The sequence below is a fragment of the Melampsora larici-populina genome (genome assembly GCF_000204055.1).
Source record: "Melampsora larici-populina 98AG31 unplaced genomic scaffold MELLAscaffold_66, whole genome shotgun sequence".
Taxonomy (NCBI): domain Eukaryota; kingdom Fungi; phylum Basidiomycota; class Pucciniomycetes; order Pucciniales; family Melampsoraceae; genus Melampsora; species Melampsora laricis-populina.
The window spans coordinates 337,389-351,188 of record NW_006768830.1 but is presented as its reverse complement, the minus strand read 5'-3'; the positions used below and the strand labels follow the sequence as shown (position 1 = coordinate 351,188).

Genomic DNA, 13,800 nt, shown 5'->3' with positions numbered 1-13,800 from the left:
AAGGATGCTACTCCTAGAGCTATTAGCGTAACCCCAGCAACGATCACTCATGATCCACCTCCTCATATGAGAGAAACGAAGGAACACTCGATGCACGAACAGCACGAGAGAGAGCCCTCACCTAGAAGGGCAGACACCATGCTCCACCAAAGAACATCTGCAGATAATGAAGAAATATGGTCACCGCAAATAGAGACTCGCGGACAAGAGACGAAAGGAAAAGCTAGGGAAGTGACAGTTAAGTCGGAAGACAGACAAGACAATTCGATGGAAATGTTCAATCTGCTCAAAAAAGAGATCCCACAAGCAAAAGACTGGCCGAAGTTCAGTGGCTCAGGCGAATATGACCATGTAACCTTCATCGAATGGGTGGACAATATTAAGAAGACTATGCATGTCCCAGATCCGCTAATTACATCGAGACTAGGTTTAGCGTTCACAGGAATTGCAGAGCTCTGGTTCTTGCAGAAACGAAAAGAGAAAGACTTCACTTGGGATGAATGGAAAGTGCATATCTGCGAGCAATTCGGCACTAGGGAGTGGAGACGTCACATGCAGACTTCGTTTGACAATGACCGCTTTAACCCTAGGATAAATACTGATACTATGACATGGCTTGTCAAACAACGGCGTAGATTGCAAGCAGCACAACCTACAGCCACAGAGGAACAGGTCATAGACAAAATGTTAGATCAATGCTCGGGAAACCTGGATCACGCTGTTCGCAGCAGGTTAGGTTCCAATATTGATTTTGTTTACTTCTCTAAGGTTTTCGGAGAAGTAGTTAGGAGAACTACAATTGGTAGAGAAAAACTTATGAATAAGCCTAACCAAGAATGGAAAACGCAGGCGACCAGTGGAAGTAACACGGCAACCAAACCAACAGCCGTGAAAGCGACAGTGACACGTGTACCGGGCAAGTGCGATACTTGCGGGAGCACTGAAGGAGGACATGATTTCCGTGCTTGCAGAAGGAAGAGCAAAGGGATCAATATGCTCGAGGAAGAAGTAGATCCAGACCCATGTTCCCCTACAGAGGAAGAGCTAGAGCTCATATTCCATGATGACAATGATTCATTGTGCGATAACGGCGATTATAGAGCCGTGCAAGAAGAATCATCTTACACAGCGGACATCTCAAATCTTGAGGAAACATTCCAGGTTTTAGACATCTCTTGTTTGGAGGAAACTACGATAAACCGACCAGTTTTCATTGACAGACGAAACGTAGTAAAGAAACTGGGGAGCCCATTTCTCATTACTATGTGTAATAGTTGGAAGCTGAACATGCTTATTGATACAGGTGCGTGCAATTCTTTGGTGACGCCGAGAATTTTAGATAAAATCTGGCCTTACTGGAAGAAAGATATGCAACTACCGAATTATAATAGGAAATATTTCAGTGCCTCAGGAAAAATGAGAGCGCTGGGAGAGATAACTCTACCTATACATTTCCTACATGAGACGAATCCATGTATACTTATGATAGATTTCGTCGTGATATTGGATGCCAATCATGTTGAAGTCATACTAGGAGCCAATATGATGCACCTATACGGCATGAGCATCGCGTATAATGATAATATTGAATTAAGGATCCATGGAACGGATTCAGTTTTCATACCTATACACGAGACAAACGTGACAGGGAGAGCTATTGATGAGATAAAAGTACGGGCAATTGAATCCTGCCACGAGGATTTAGACATAGCGCACCTACAAGCATTAGCAGAAATTCCACAACACTGGCACAATGGATTGAAAGGAACACAGGTCAGCGACGCCAGGCAGATGAAGACCAGACCCGCCACAGGGAAGGCTCATCTGACAGGACAGCATAGCATGACAACGGTGATAGTCAACAACCGAGAGTTCAGGTGCCTCCTGGATAGTGGAGCATCGTGCTCGGCAGTAGGGGAGAGATTCCTCGACCGTATATTGCCATCATGGAGGCATGACATGTTGCCTAAAAGTAACACCACATTTCGAGGATGCGGAGAAACACTGGAATCGATAGGGGTCCTAGAAGTCCCTATGATATTCCCACACACCGAGGGATCAGTGCGCATTAGACCAGAATTTGTTGTTATGAGGAACGCTACCCCAGAATACTTCATTTTGGGAGACGATTTCCTATCGTTATACGGCATCGATATTATGCATACTCGTGAGAAGTATTTCACAATAGGTAACGAGAATAAAAAGAAAAAATTCGCGCTTTTGAACCACAAACGAGTTTTATCCATTTTAGCAGAGACATGTCCTACGAATGCTCAACTGCCAGACGACACATTGAGACGAATCTGCACCGGCCCCAACCTAGATAAGAAACAAACAGACGAAATCCATACATTGGTACAAGTATATCAAGATGGTTTTGGCTTGGGAAAGACAAAAATTGGGAAAATCAATAAGTATGAAGTTGAAATACAACTTACAGTAGATAAACCCTATCCGCCCATTCTCAGGAAGGCGGCCTATCCAGCTAGTCCAAGGAATCGTGCTGAACTAGAGATTCACATCGCAGAGTTACTTCGGTTGGGAATTTTAAGAAAAGTTCAACAAAACGAGGATGTAGAGATAACCACACCTTGCGTGGTCTCCTGGCACGGTGGGAAGTCACGGGTGTGTGGGGACTTCCGTGCCCTCAATGCTTACACAGTGCCAGATTGGTATCCAATGCCCAGAATAGAGCAAGTTATAACGAATCTGGGGAAATCACTCTACATCACTACTATGGACATGATGAAGGGGTTTCACCAGAACATTGTAGCTTTAGAAAGTAGGAAGTTCCTACGAATTATTTGCCACTTGGGAATATTCGAATATCAAAGAATGCCTTTTGGCATTAAAAACGCACCGGCTTTCTTCCAAAAAATGATGGACACTGAGTTTTACAAAGAATTACGAGGCGGACACGTCATAGTATATATTGACAATATCATCGTCTTCCATGAGTCATGGGAAGAGCATCTAGCCACATTACATTCCCTGTTAAAGAAACTCACAGTATTAGGCGCAACAGTGTCTTTAGATAAATGCAAGTTTGGATTCCATGAAGTTAAAGCACTCGGTCATATAGTATCAGGCCTTACTTTAGCAATAGACCAAAACAAGGTTGCAGCGGTCATTCACCGACCACTACCAAAAACAGTGAAGGAAATACAAAGCTTCCTCGGGTTTTCTAGCTATTATAGAATGTATCTCGAAAATTACGCTAAAGTTACATTTCCATTATACTACTTACTGAAGAAAGGAGTAGAATTTCAGATCACTACGGAACGGGCCACAGCATGGAATAAAGTCAAAACACTGCTGACAACGGCACCATGCCTGCTACAACCTGATTTTAGTAAGCCATTCATATTGTATGTAGATGCTAGCTTCTTGGGGCTTGGTGCCGCATTACATCAGAAACAAGTAATAAACAACAAACTAGTAAATGGACCAGTATGTTTCATTTCCCGTCAGCTTGAAGAAAGCGAGAAAAAGTATGGCGCACCTCAGTTAGAGTGCTTAGCACTAGTGTGGGCCTTGAATAAGTTACATTATTACTTAGACGGCATATATTTCGAGGTGATTACGGACTGCCAAGCTATCAAATCGTTACTAAATACCAAGACACCGACTAGGCACATGCTCCAATGGCAGATGGCCATACAAGAGTACAAATCGTACATGACGATAACTCACATGCCGGGAGTGCTTCACAGCAACGCTGACGCACTAAGTCGGATGGCAATGCCAAATAATAGCAATAACCCAGCCTGGGAAGCTGAAGACGAAGAACGCGACATGCCGATCATGGGCATCAGTCTATGCGAATTATCAGAAGAGTTCTTCGCCATTATCGAAGAAAGCTACTCTTGAAATTCTAACACAATGACCCTAATTAAAATTTTAGGATCGGAACAGAAAGATGCCGCGCTAGTAAGCATACTAGAGAAAGAATGGAAAGAACCATTCCAGGAGGGTAAGTTCTCTCTGATTTTGGGTTTACTATACCACAAAGAGAAGCATACGAATGTCCTAGTAGTATGCGATAAACTTGACATCGAGAAAATCCTTGCCGTCTGCCATGACGATTTTATGTCGGGGCATTTGAGCGAGGATAGAGTGTTGGAACGACTCAGTACAACGGCATGGTGGCCAGGATGGCAACAAGATGCCCAACAGTATGTTGCGTCTTGCGAGAGATGTCAAAAGGCAAATAAACAAACTGGGAAACGGTTTGGTCTACTACAACGAATAGAAGAACCGAAATTTCCCTGGGAAGTCATCAATATGGACTTCGTGACTGGCTTGCCACCAGCTGGAGATGACAGCGTTAACAGCGTCCTAGTGGTAGTGGACCGATTTTCCAGACGAACTAGATTCATTCCATGTCACAAAGAGATAGACGCCATGGGAACAGCACTTCTGTTTTGGCAATATATTATCACCGATGGTGGATTGCCGAGAGTTATTATCAGTGACCGCGACCCGAAATTCACATCAGAGTTTTGGAAAGGACTGACAAGACTGATGGGTACCACACTTGCGATGTCGACCGCATACCATCCACAAACGGACGGGTTAGCAGAACGAATGATACAAACATTCAAGGACATGCTCAGGCGATATTGCGCCTTTGGGCTATCTTTTAAAGATAAGGAAGGGTTTGCACACGATTGGAAAACCCTCCTGCCAGCCCTAGAACTAGCGTATAATACTAGTTTGCATAGCGTCACGGGAAAGACTCCGTTCGAATTAGAAAGGGGATATAACCCGCGGACCCCAAAAGATATGATTAAGGACAAAACAATCCATATCCATCCAACTTCTTTAAATTTCCACGACATGTTGACCAAAGCGAGAACGTTTGCCAAGAACTGCATTGAAGAAGCAACTAAGTATAACAAGGAACAATGGGACAAATCGCACAAAGAGCCAGAATTTGTTGTAGGAGACAAAGTACTAGTGTCTACAGTAAATTTCAATAGCATACAAGGACCTAGGAAATTAAAAGACTCGTTTGTAGGACCATTCACAGTCGTGAAACTCCATGGCCCCAATGCAGTAGAAGTATTACTAACAGGAGACTTTGCAAGGAAACATCCCACGTTTCCAGTCTCGTTATTAAAACATTTTAAAGAAGCTGAAAAAGATAAATTCCCTAATAGGAAATCAGCAGAAGAAGCTGTCCCCTTCGATGACAACGCTCCAAAAATAGTTCATAAAGTGCTTGAACAGAAGAGAGTTAAAATATTGGGAAAAGAAATCAGGCTATACCTAGTAAGGTACAAAGATAAAACTTCCGATCTAGACGAATGGCTGCCAGAAAATAAAATAACAAACGCAGCACAAGTACTACGCAGGTTTAGAATAGAAAAGAAAACCTCTTAGAAAGACCTTTTCTTTTTTTCCGACCCCGGAGAGTGTCAACCGCGAGAGGTTCTGCAGAGCAGAACCTCCATGGTAGAGACAACAGAACAACCCCATAGCTCACTTTTGCAAATACAATCAGTACTTACAAACATAAAACCATAAAAGACACATACTAAAACCCACACCTCTATCACTCGAGTTTCAAGAGTGTATTACTTAACAAGTTAATTTCAAAATATAAAATAAGTATTAAGAAACCAACTACGGTTCCTTAATAAAAATGATACAACAACTAACATGTCGTCCCTGACCAAACTAGGGTCTAAGAATACAATCCAGGCTAGGCCAGTTGAAACTCAAGATGAGACCCGGACCCGGGTTCTGGCCGGATATCCGTCGGATGCTCCGGCGGATCCGGATGCCGGAAAGGCCTTCAAGATTGTCCGGTGGCCGGGTAATCCGGCCGGTTCGGTATTCGGAATGAGGGGAGGGAAAAATAACGCCGGATATACACCGGATACTCCGGCTATCCGGCGGAAATCCGGCGTATCCGGTGTATCGGCTCGAGTGTCGGACGAGGGGTTTTTAGAAAAAAAACCGATTGGATTTTATCCGATCGGTGCGGATAAAACAAAATATCCGTCGGTTCGGTCGTCGGAATGGCCTGAAGCCGCCGGATACCCGCCGGAGCACATCTTGAGTTGAAAGCACGATAACAGGAAACCAGCCAACCAAGAAACTACCTGGACCCTTAATGAAAGAAGAAAAGAGAGTAACTAAGTACGAATGATTCCAAAGGAATTTTCCGTTAAATATCAACCACTCTCTCCAACAAGGAACAAACGACATCTTTTATCCATAACACCACACAAATCTTTTAAACACAAAACTTTATTTCTTTACGAAAGCTTCTACTTTCCTAGAATAAAACCAATTCCACCTTTCTCCCTTTTTTCTTATTCACTCTTAGATCAGTTAGCTAAACAGTTAGATACTCCTTCTTTAAAGAGGAAGGACCTTTTTATCTTTTAACTTCTCATCGACCGAATAAGATCTATATTTCTCCTCTTTTCACTTTATCGTTAAGGTTGCTAGAAAACGTTACAGATCATTTAGGTAGTTCTAATTGACTGACGTGTACTTCCAACCTACACTTCGTTTTTGATAAACTATTATCAAACCACCGCTGAAGCAAGCCTGTTACATAACCACGAATCCCGTGTTCATTTCAGAAGATTTATATAGTGAGTGCACTATATATCTAAACTGGCAGCGGTATCCAAATTCTGTACCTTAGACAAGTTATAGCTAACGACTATACTTTACTTTTTCAACTTTGCTCACCAAGAATCTAAAGCCTTTATTATTTGAATTTGTTAGTCTGAACTACCAAATTTCTTAGAGTAAATACTTTTGTGAGTAATCATATCAACCTTATTCTCCCACGTAACAACTATTGGAAGACTCAGGCTGACATTTGTTGTAAAATTAGGTGTCTAGACTCCTGAATTAAAGATATGTTGGTTTTACACAGATTTTTTTTACAAAAAACTTAGGGCCCATTTGGCTGGAAACCAAATACGGTTTTTGGCCAAATACTCCACCAAAGCCAGAAACCGTATTTGGCCAAGTACGGTTTTTGGTTTTTGACAAAAAGACCAGCATTTGGCAACAGTCTTTGATCAAAATCAAATACGGTTTTTGATCAAAAAATCTTCAATTTTGAAAAACAGCCCTGAGGCTGTTTTTGAGACCAAAAAGAGTTTTTGGCCTCATTTGCCCCTCCATTTTGATCTTTTGTTGACCTACTTGGTCAACTGTTTGGTAACCAAAAAACCCAAATTTCATGTTTTACAATCCGCCCCTTGAAAAAGGGGCAGATTGAAAAATCGTTTTTGTGTAACGATTTTTTTGAAATCCAGCTGAACGGGCCCTTAATGTTACAAAAATATGCAAACAACAAAAAAGCTTGAAATGGCCTATTGGACAACTTGTTGGACTGCAAGATACTGTAAAAGTTTTGACTTGAAACCCCCTAATGGTGGAGGCAGGTGAGCTTGATAGTGGATTCAAGGAAAACCTTGTATCCTCTTACCAGTACTATCCACTTGCTCTCGAAGCTTCTTCTGGGAGGAAGAAAAGGGAAGCCAGTGAATTGGGCGTGTCCAATTCACTGGACGTGTTTTACACTCAGGTGTAAAACATCTCTCCATCACACTAGGATGGTAGTGCCTTCGCAAGACTTGCCTCAAAGGTATCCTTTGAGGTGAGGCTTGCTGGCTGCGGGTGAAAACCCTAGCGCCTTCAGCAACCTCCACAGGTGAACTTTTTTGCTTTGATCACATCAAACGCAACATGTGTTCCCTGGTAGGAAGGAGGAAGCTCAGTCAGACGTCTGACTGTAAGAGGCGGGACAGAGAGAGGGGAGAGAGCTCATCAGACCCATGGGTGGGTGGGAGAGCTATCAGCGACAAGCAGGGTCTGAAAAAGCTAACGGAGCGCTGAGAGAGAAGAGAAGAGGCGAGAAAGCAAAGATTGAGAATCTTCACTAGAAGGGACAAGAGGCGCTTACGGTTCTCTTTCCAGGATGGGAAGAGAAACGGAAGACGAGAGATCTTACCTAGATATCTCTTCCGGACGCGTAGTCTCTAGTGAGATTACCTCATCTTAGGTGGTGCCTGGAATGACGTCAGTGCCTGAAGCGAGTCTTTGTAGGTCAGAGCACAGGAAGTCATCTCATGGCTGTTTGTCATCAGGGCTGCTAGAGACTCTTCTAAACCTAGCTAGGTTTTCTCTCTCAAGCTCCTGGCTCGTGGACGGATGTTATTCCTCGTTCCTCCTCAAAACAGAACATCACCATACCATCATAGAACTTAAATCTGGACTACAATAGGTGCCAATGCTCTTGGTCTTTGGTTGGATTCTTTTATTACCTCATGATAAAGAAGGGTAGTGAGAGACTTCCACATATTTGGCAAACTAGCAATTATGTGGGCATGCCTGCAACAGGTAAAATCTCCTGCAACCTACCTACTTGAACCGATATTTTATACACAGTCATTTAAGAAAAGCTTGCAACAAATTTCCTGTCAATTTGCTTGAGTTCCACAGGCAGAATTAAGCAAGCTTTTGTCAATTGAGTGTATAAACAGTCTCAATGTTTCACTCTATCAAACCCTTTGGTGGTGTAAATCTGCATTTGATACGCAGGTTGTCTTTGCCCTTGACTTCAGACATCTATCAACATGCAAGGACAGTACAGTCAACTCTTGATATAAGCAAGCCCCATGTATGCATATCGCGATGTAAGCAAGGGTTGCCGCGCAATTTTTTTTGGTATACGTGAGTGCTCCGCCAAAATCAAATTGCTTGATGCATAATGATTAAAGCATAAGATTGGCAAAAATATGCTCTTATCGCGAGTTTTTCTCTGTGTATACAAGCATAAATCTCACAGGAGAGGAAAAATATGCTTTTATGGTGATTATTTGTGTGGTAAGTCCGACTGCTGGGCAGTACCATATTGACTCGGCGGGGCCGGGCTGGCTCCGCCCCGCTCAAAGCGGGGCTTATATTTGCGTGCCGGGGGCCCATTCTCACCATAAACGCATAATTCAAGCCAAAAAAGGGCAAAACTTGAATTATGCTTACTTTGTGATTATGCATCGCTCGATGTAAGCACAGCAAATCTGTTGACGGTCGATATGCTTACATCAAGAGTTGACTGTACCGGGCAACAACACGGAATATCTGTATGCTTTTTTCCAAATTTCAATCACCTTTCCAGGCAATTTACACACAATATATTACAACAGTTGACTTAACGTAAAGCAGATAGACTGAAGCATCTGGACAGAACACAAACCCAATAATCAGAGAACTGCTCCAGATTCTTCATATTCCATTTCATTGAAGACTCAGCACTTCAAACATTGGGTCAAGTGTGATTCCCTGGATGCCCAATCTACAAGAGCAACAAAACTTTCAAACCCCCTTACTGTGAGGGTTGGGTATTCAAAAGAGTACTCAATGCTCACTAAAGATGGCTAGGTGGGTTTATAATTTTTAAATAATCATATATATATTTCAAATATAATGCAATTACAATATAATTACAAAGAAGGAAAAGATAGAGGAAAAGAGGACTGGTATGCTTGGATAAATCTGGACAGGCTACAGTTAAATGACTCCTAAAAAGGAGATTATAATTATGAAAGCTGGATTTAAGAATCTCCTTCAATCTTCAAATTAACTGATTGAAGAGTGATGTGGAGGTCACTAATCTGGTTGTTATGAAGTCACCAACTTGTAGTTGTTCAAGAGGTCACTAACCTGGAGATGATGTAGTTCACTAACCTGTAGTTGTTCTGAAGGTGACTAACCTGAAAATAGTTCTACTTAGGGCAAGCAGAGGATCCAAGGGATGAAGAATGAAATTACTTGATTTTTTAGTCAGGAATCTACTTTAAAGACATGAGGTTAATCACTAGTCTCAGCCCTGAGTACATATATATGTACCCAAAACTAACTTGTAATATAAAAGGCCATTGCGATTTGCAGCCCGCAAGAAAACCACGTACGCGCTGCCCAAACAGCGCCTACATGGGTTTTTCCCACAAAAAAGCGCCTGCATTTATGATTTAGGCACTCAAAACCATCCAAAATGACATGTACATGTTAAAAAACCCATGTAGGCGTCATTTGGTTACACCTAAATTCAAAATTTCAGAATGTAGGTGTAATTTTTGAGCGCCTCCATGGGACATCCAATGTAGGCGCTGCAAAATGAGTGCCTACATTCAATTTCCAGCCCAAATAAGCGCCTACATGCAGTCTTGCATATGTAGGCGCTACAAATCCAGCACCTACAACTCCAGACTGGTCTGACAGGTAATGGAGAACAATTTTTGAGCACCTCAAAATCAGAGTATTGGAAGACAGAAATAGTAGTTTAGAGTTGAAATGAGTGTATCGGTGTGGTGATCTATTTATGGGATCAATCAAAAAAATTAATCATTATCAGTTTACCAAGTTATTAGAAAACTTCAGTGCAGCAGGAAATACAAAATGGGGGTTTTCAGATCAATTGAAGCTCTTTTAGGCTTATTTGTGGTTATTGGGTCAAGTTTATGTCATCACGTTTCAAATATATTCTTAATCTCCTTATAGTTTACTGACAAAGTTATCACAAAAAGACAGAAAAGAAAAAGATAAGAAAAATGCAAAAATATAGGTATATAGGTTGGAAATGGTTTTTAGGGTAGTAATATTAGGTTTATGGGTTTTATGAGGTTATAATATGAAAAAAGACATTATATTATACTGTAACAATTTTAATCATGAAAGTTGATAAGGAGAAACAGAAGTTATTAGGAGGAAGGTACTTTTTCAAGGATGGTAAACAAGGGTTAGACGTGTAAATTACATATGTAAAGCAACACGCAAACGCGCCGTCGCGGCCCGCAGCACCTGCCTGACTGCGACGACGCTGTGATTTACCGCAGCGTCGTCTTGACGCCATCGCAGCGCAGTCGCAGCCACCCAAAATCTTGCTGAGAAAGCAATGTGCAAAAAAAAATCGCAGCACATCGCAGGCCGCCGCGTTGTGAAAAAAATCGCAGCGCACCGCAGGCCACTGTGTGCAGCGCTGAAATGCCGTGTAAGGCGAGAGAAATCATATCTTGAGAAAACAAAAGAAGTATGATACGCATTGCATCAAAGAAAGTATAACTAAAACATAAAATATAACTATAGAAAATTCGAGTGGTGAACTATACTATTACTAGAGAGAAAAACTACACAATTGTGATTTTTTTTTGTTTCTTTACTTCATTTTCCTCATACCATTTAAGATAAACCACTGCTTCCCCAAATTCACCTTCAGGCTGTACCTCGTCCTTCAGCCACTCGCGAGAACAAACAAGTCGTGATATCGTTGGTGGAAGCAGGCCACCTCGATCAGTTGTGGCAACATCAGCTGCAGAAGAGAAAACGCGCTCAGCACAACAGGTGCTGCCTGTGACAGCAAGATAATCCCTTGAAAACGAGGCAAGTACTGGAAAGAGTACCTGGTTTGCCTATTGGGAGAAACCAGCAAGCCATTAAGATCAATTACGACGATATTGATATAAGAAAACTTAATATAGCTTATGACTTACTTGCCACAAGTCTAGCGGACTCTTACTTTTATCGAATTCGCGCTGGCCCATCAAGTAAGCTTTGAGTTTGGCTTCTTGCGCTTTCACACTGTCCTTCTGATTAGCGCCACTGGTAAAATCATCAAATCCATCATCATCGTCTGCCACTCCAGTTTGTTGGTCGACTTGTGGTAACAAGACTTCTTCAGGCGATTCCTTCAACTTTCGCGCAAAAGCATCTGTAATCAAAGAATTGGCACAATCTTTGTGCTCCGGATATATTTTATTAAAAAAAGCCAAACGATATCGAGGGTGCAAGATTGTTGCAAGTATCAACGCATCACACTCTAAAGATTCTTCAAGGTAAGTCTCAAGTTGGTCTTGCATGACAATGATCATATCTTTGAGGGGATGGTAAGGTGTTTTGGATCGAGCTTCGGCAAGTGACTTCTTGATGTGATTATACTCAACAAGCACGAGGGCACCAGAGGAAAAGTCTCCCTCCATACGTTTCGTCCCCACTACGAAGATCTGTCAAAATCACCAAAGAAATGTTAATAAACTTACTCAATAGATAAGTAGAAAGCGGAGACCAATACCATACCTCTAGTATGTGATTGAGTGCCTCAATCGCTTCCCATTCGTCAGCGTGAATAAGGGTTCCTTTAAAAAATTGGCCTCCCTTGCGATCAGTTGTCAACATCTTGTTAACAATCTGATTGAAAGACACACAGATCAATCAATCTTACAAATGATAGACGATGAAGACAAAAGTATCACTCACCTCTTGTGCCGCGCACATTCGGGTGCGTGAATCGTAGATAACATTCCACCGGATACCATAGCCGGCAATAGGTGTTCGATAATCCATTCCAGCCTCCTTCACAAGCCCTTTGAATTCGAGGCGACGTGAGTGTGATCCTGCAATTTTTTTGCTTACATAATCAACCTGAAACAAGACATTAGGTGATCAATTTTTCTGAAGATGAATGATTGAATGAAAAGATTGTACATACTTTGGAAATTGCTGAAGCAAATACATTACCTTGATGCTTTTCAGCGGTGGATTTTACACCTGAGCAAAACTCAGGCTCAAGATCTCTCAAGCCTTCATCAGTCTCGTCTAGAGGATCGTCTACATCACAATCGTCTGAATCGATGTCAACCTGATCAGCTCTGTTGTTGAGCTGGATTGTTGGAATTGGGAATGGATTTATTGATTTGGTGGTTGGTTTGGAGTGTCCGGATTCAATTGATAGTGCTTTAAGTCCTGCCTTCACCACAAGGGCCAGTTTATGGCAGTAGCAGCGAGCATGGAATTTGCTGCTATCCCATTTGACGGGGGATTCTGCACCCGCAAACAGTGTCTCCATCTCGGAAGCCATGGTGAGATTATTCGATCCAGAGTCAGTAGTCTGGCCAAGAACGTAAGTATCAGAATTTTATCAGCTTTTTATCAATGTTTTTTCATTTAAAAGAAGGGAAACTTATTTTTGTATGCAGATTGTGACGAATCAAATACCTCGCAATAGGGCGTGCTAAAAGCGCGCCATAATGGTTCCAAGATACCATCTTGAGAGTCAAGAGAACTCGTTGAAAGCGAAAATTTTCATCGACATAGCAGGCAATTAACGCGATGAAAGCGTGGCGGTTACCTTTGGTAGTCCACACGTCATGGACAAGCCATATGCGGCTTGTGTTAGTCTAGAAGGTTGAAGATTTGATGAGTTTGGATTTAATCTTTATTTTAAGAATGTTTTGTAACTTACTGATACCTTATGTAATACCACCGAATGCATTGATTTGTAGAGTTTTTTTGCTGTTTGAGCAGCCCAGGTAGGAGATTGCATATCGGCTCCTGGGTTAGACAGTTTGGAAGCGGCTCGTAGGGTTAAGTCCGAAAAACGACGCCATGCAATGGCGTGTCAAACAATCCATATGACCAGGAGGACGTTGAGTATTTCAACCGAGAATGAAGTCCTCTTCATGAACGCATCCATCATTTGACCTCCGGCAGTTTCGGCGATTGAAGCTTTCTGGAGTTCTTGATAGGTAGGTGGAAGCTTCATACCTGACTTTATTGCCCTCTTACGACCTTCACAAGGAGTGCGACCCGGCTCTCCATCTCGGTGACCGTATAGATTTGAATTAGTCCTGACACCCCGAGTGAACCATTCACTACACCAGAGACAAGGGTACAGTCGCTTGAATGTACCAGTCTGTGGAACAGTAGAATCAGTTTGTTGTAGAACATCAGTCAGTAGGGTAAAAATGGAAGGAACTTACCTCGCCTGGC

General features: G+C 42.2%; 1 protein-coding gene across 1 annotated transcript in view; it reads left to right on the top strand.

The window, feature by feature from the left end:
• The window catches only part of MELLADRAFT_112479 (uncharacterized protein), a gene marked incomplete at both ends in the record, with an annotated part of 7,461 nt that extends 1,171 nt beyond the window's left edge, over positions 1 to 6,290 (top strand). The window contains 5 exons of the mRNA XM_007416971.1: positions 4 to 237; positions 769 to 1,303; positions 1,490 to 1,614; positions 1,699 to 1,773; positions 6,276 to 6,290. Of these exons, the coding sequence (XP_007417033.1) occupies positions 4 to 237; positions 769 to 1,303; positions 1,490 to 1,614; positions 1,699 to 1,773; positions 6,276 to 6,290 (984 nt within the window). The remainder of the gene's footprint in view (positions 1 to 3; positions 238 to 768; positions 1,304 to 1,489; positions 1,615 to 1,698; positions 1,774 to 6,275) is intronic.
• Between the last annotated feature and the right edge of the window lie 7,510 nt (positions 6,291 to 13,800).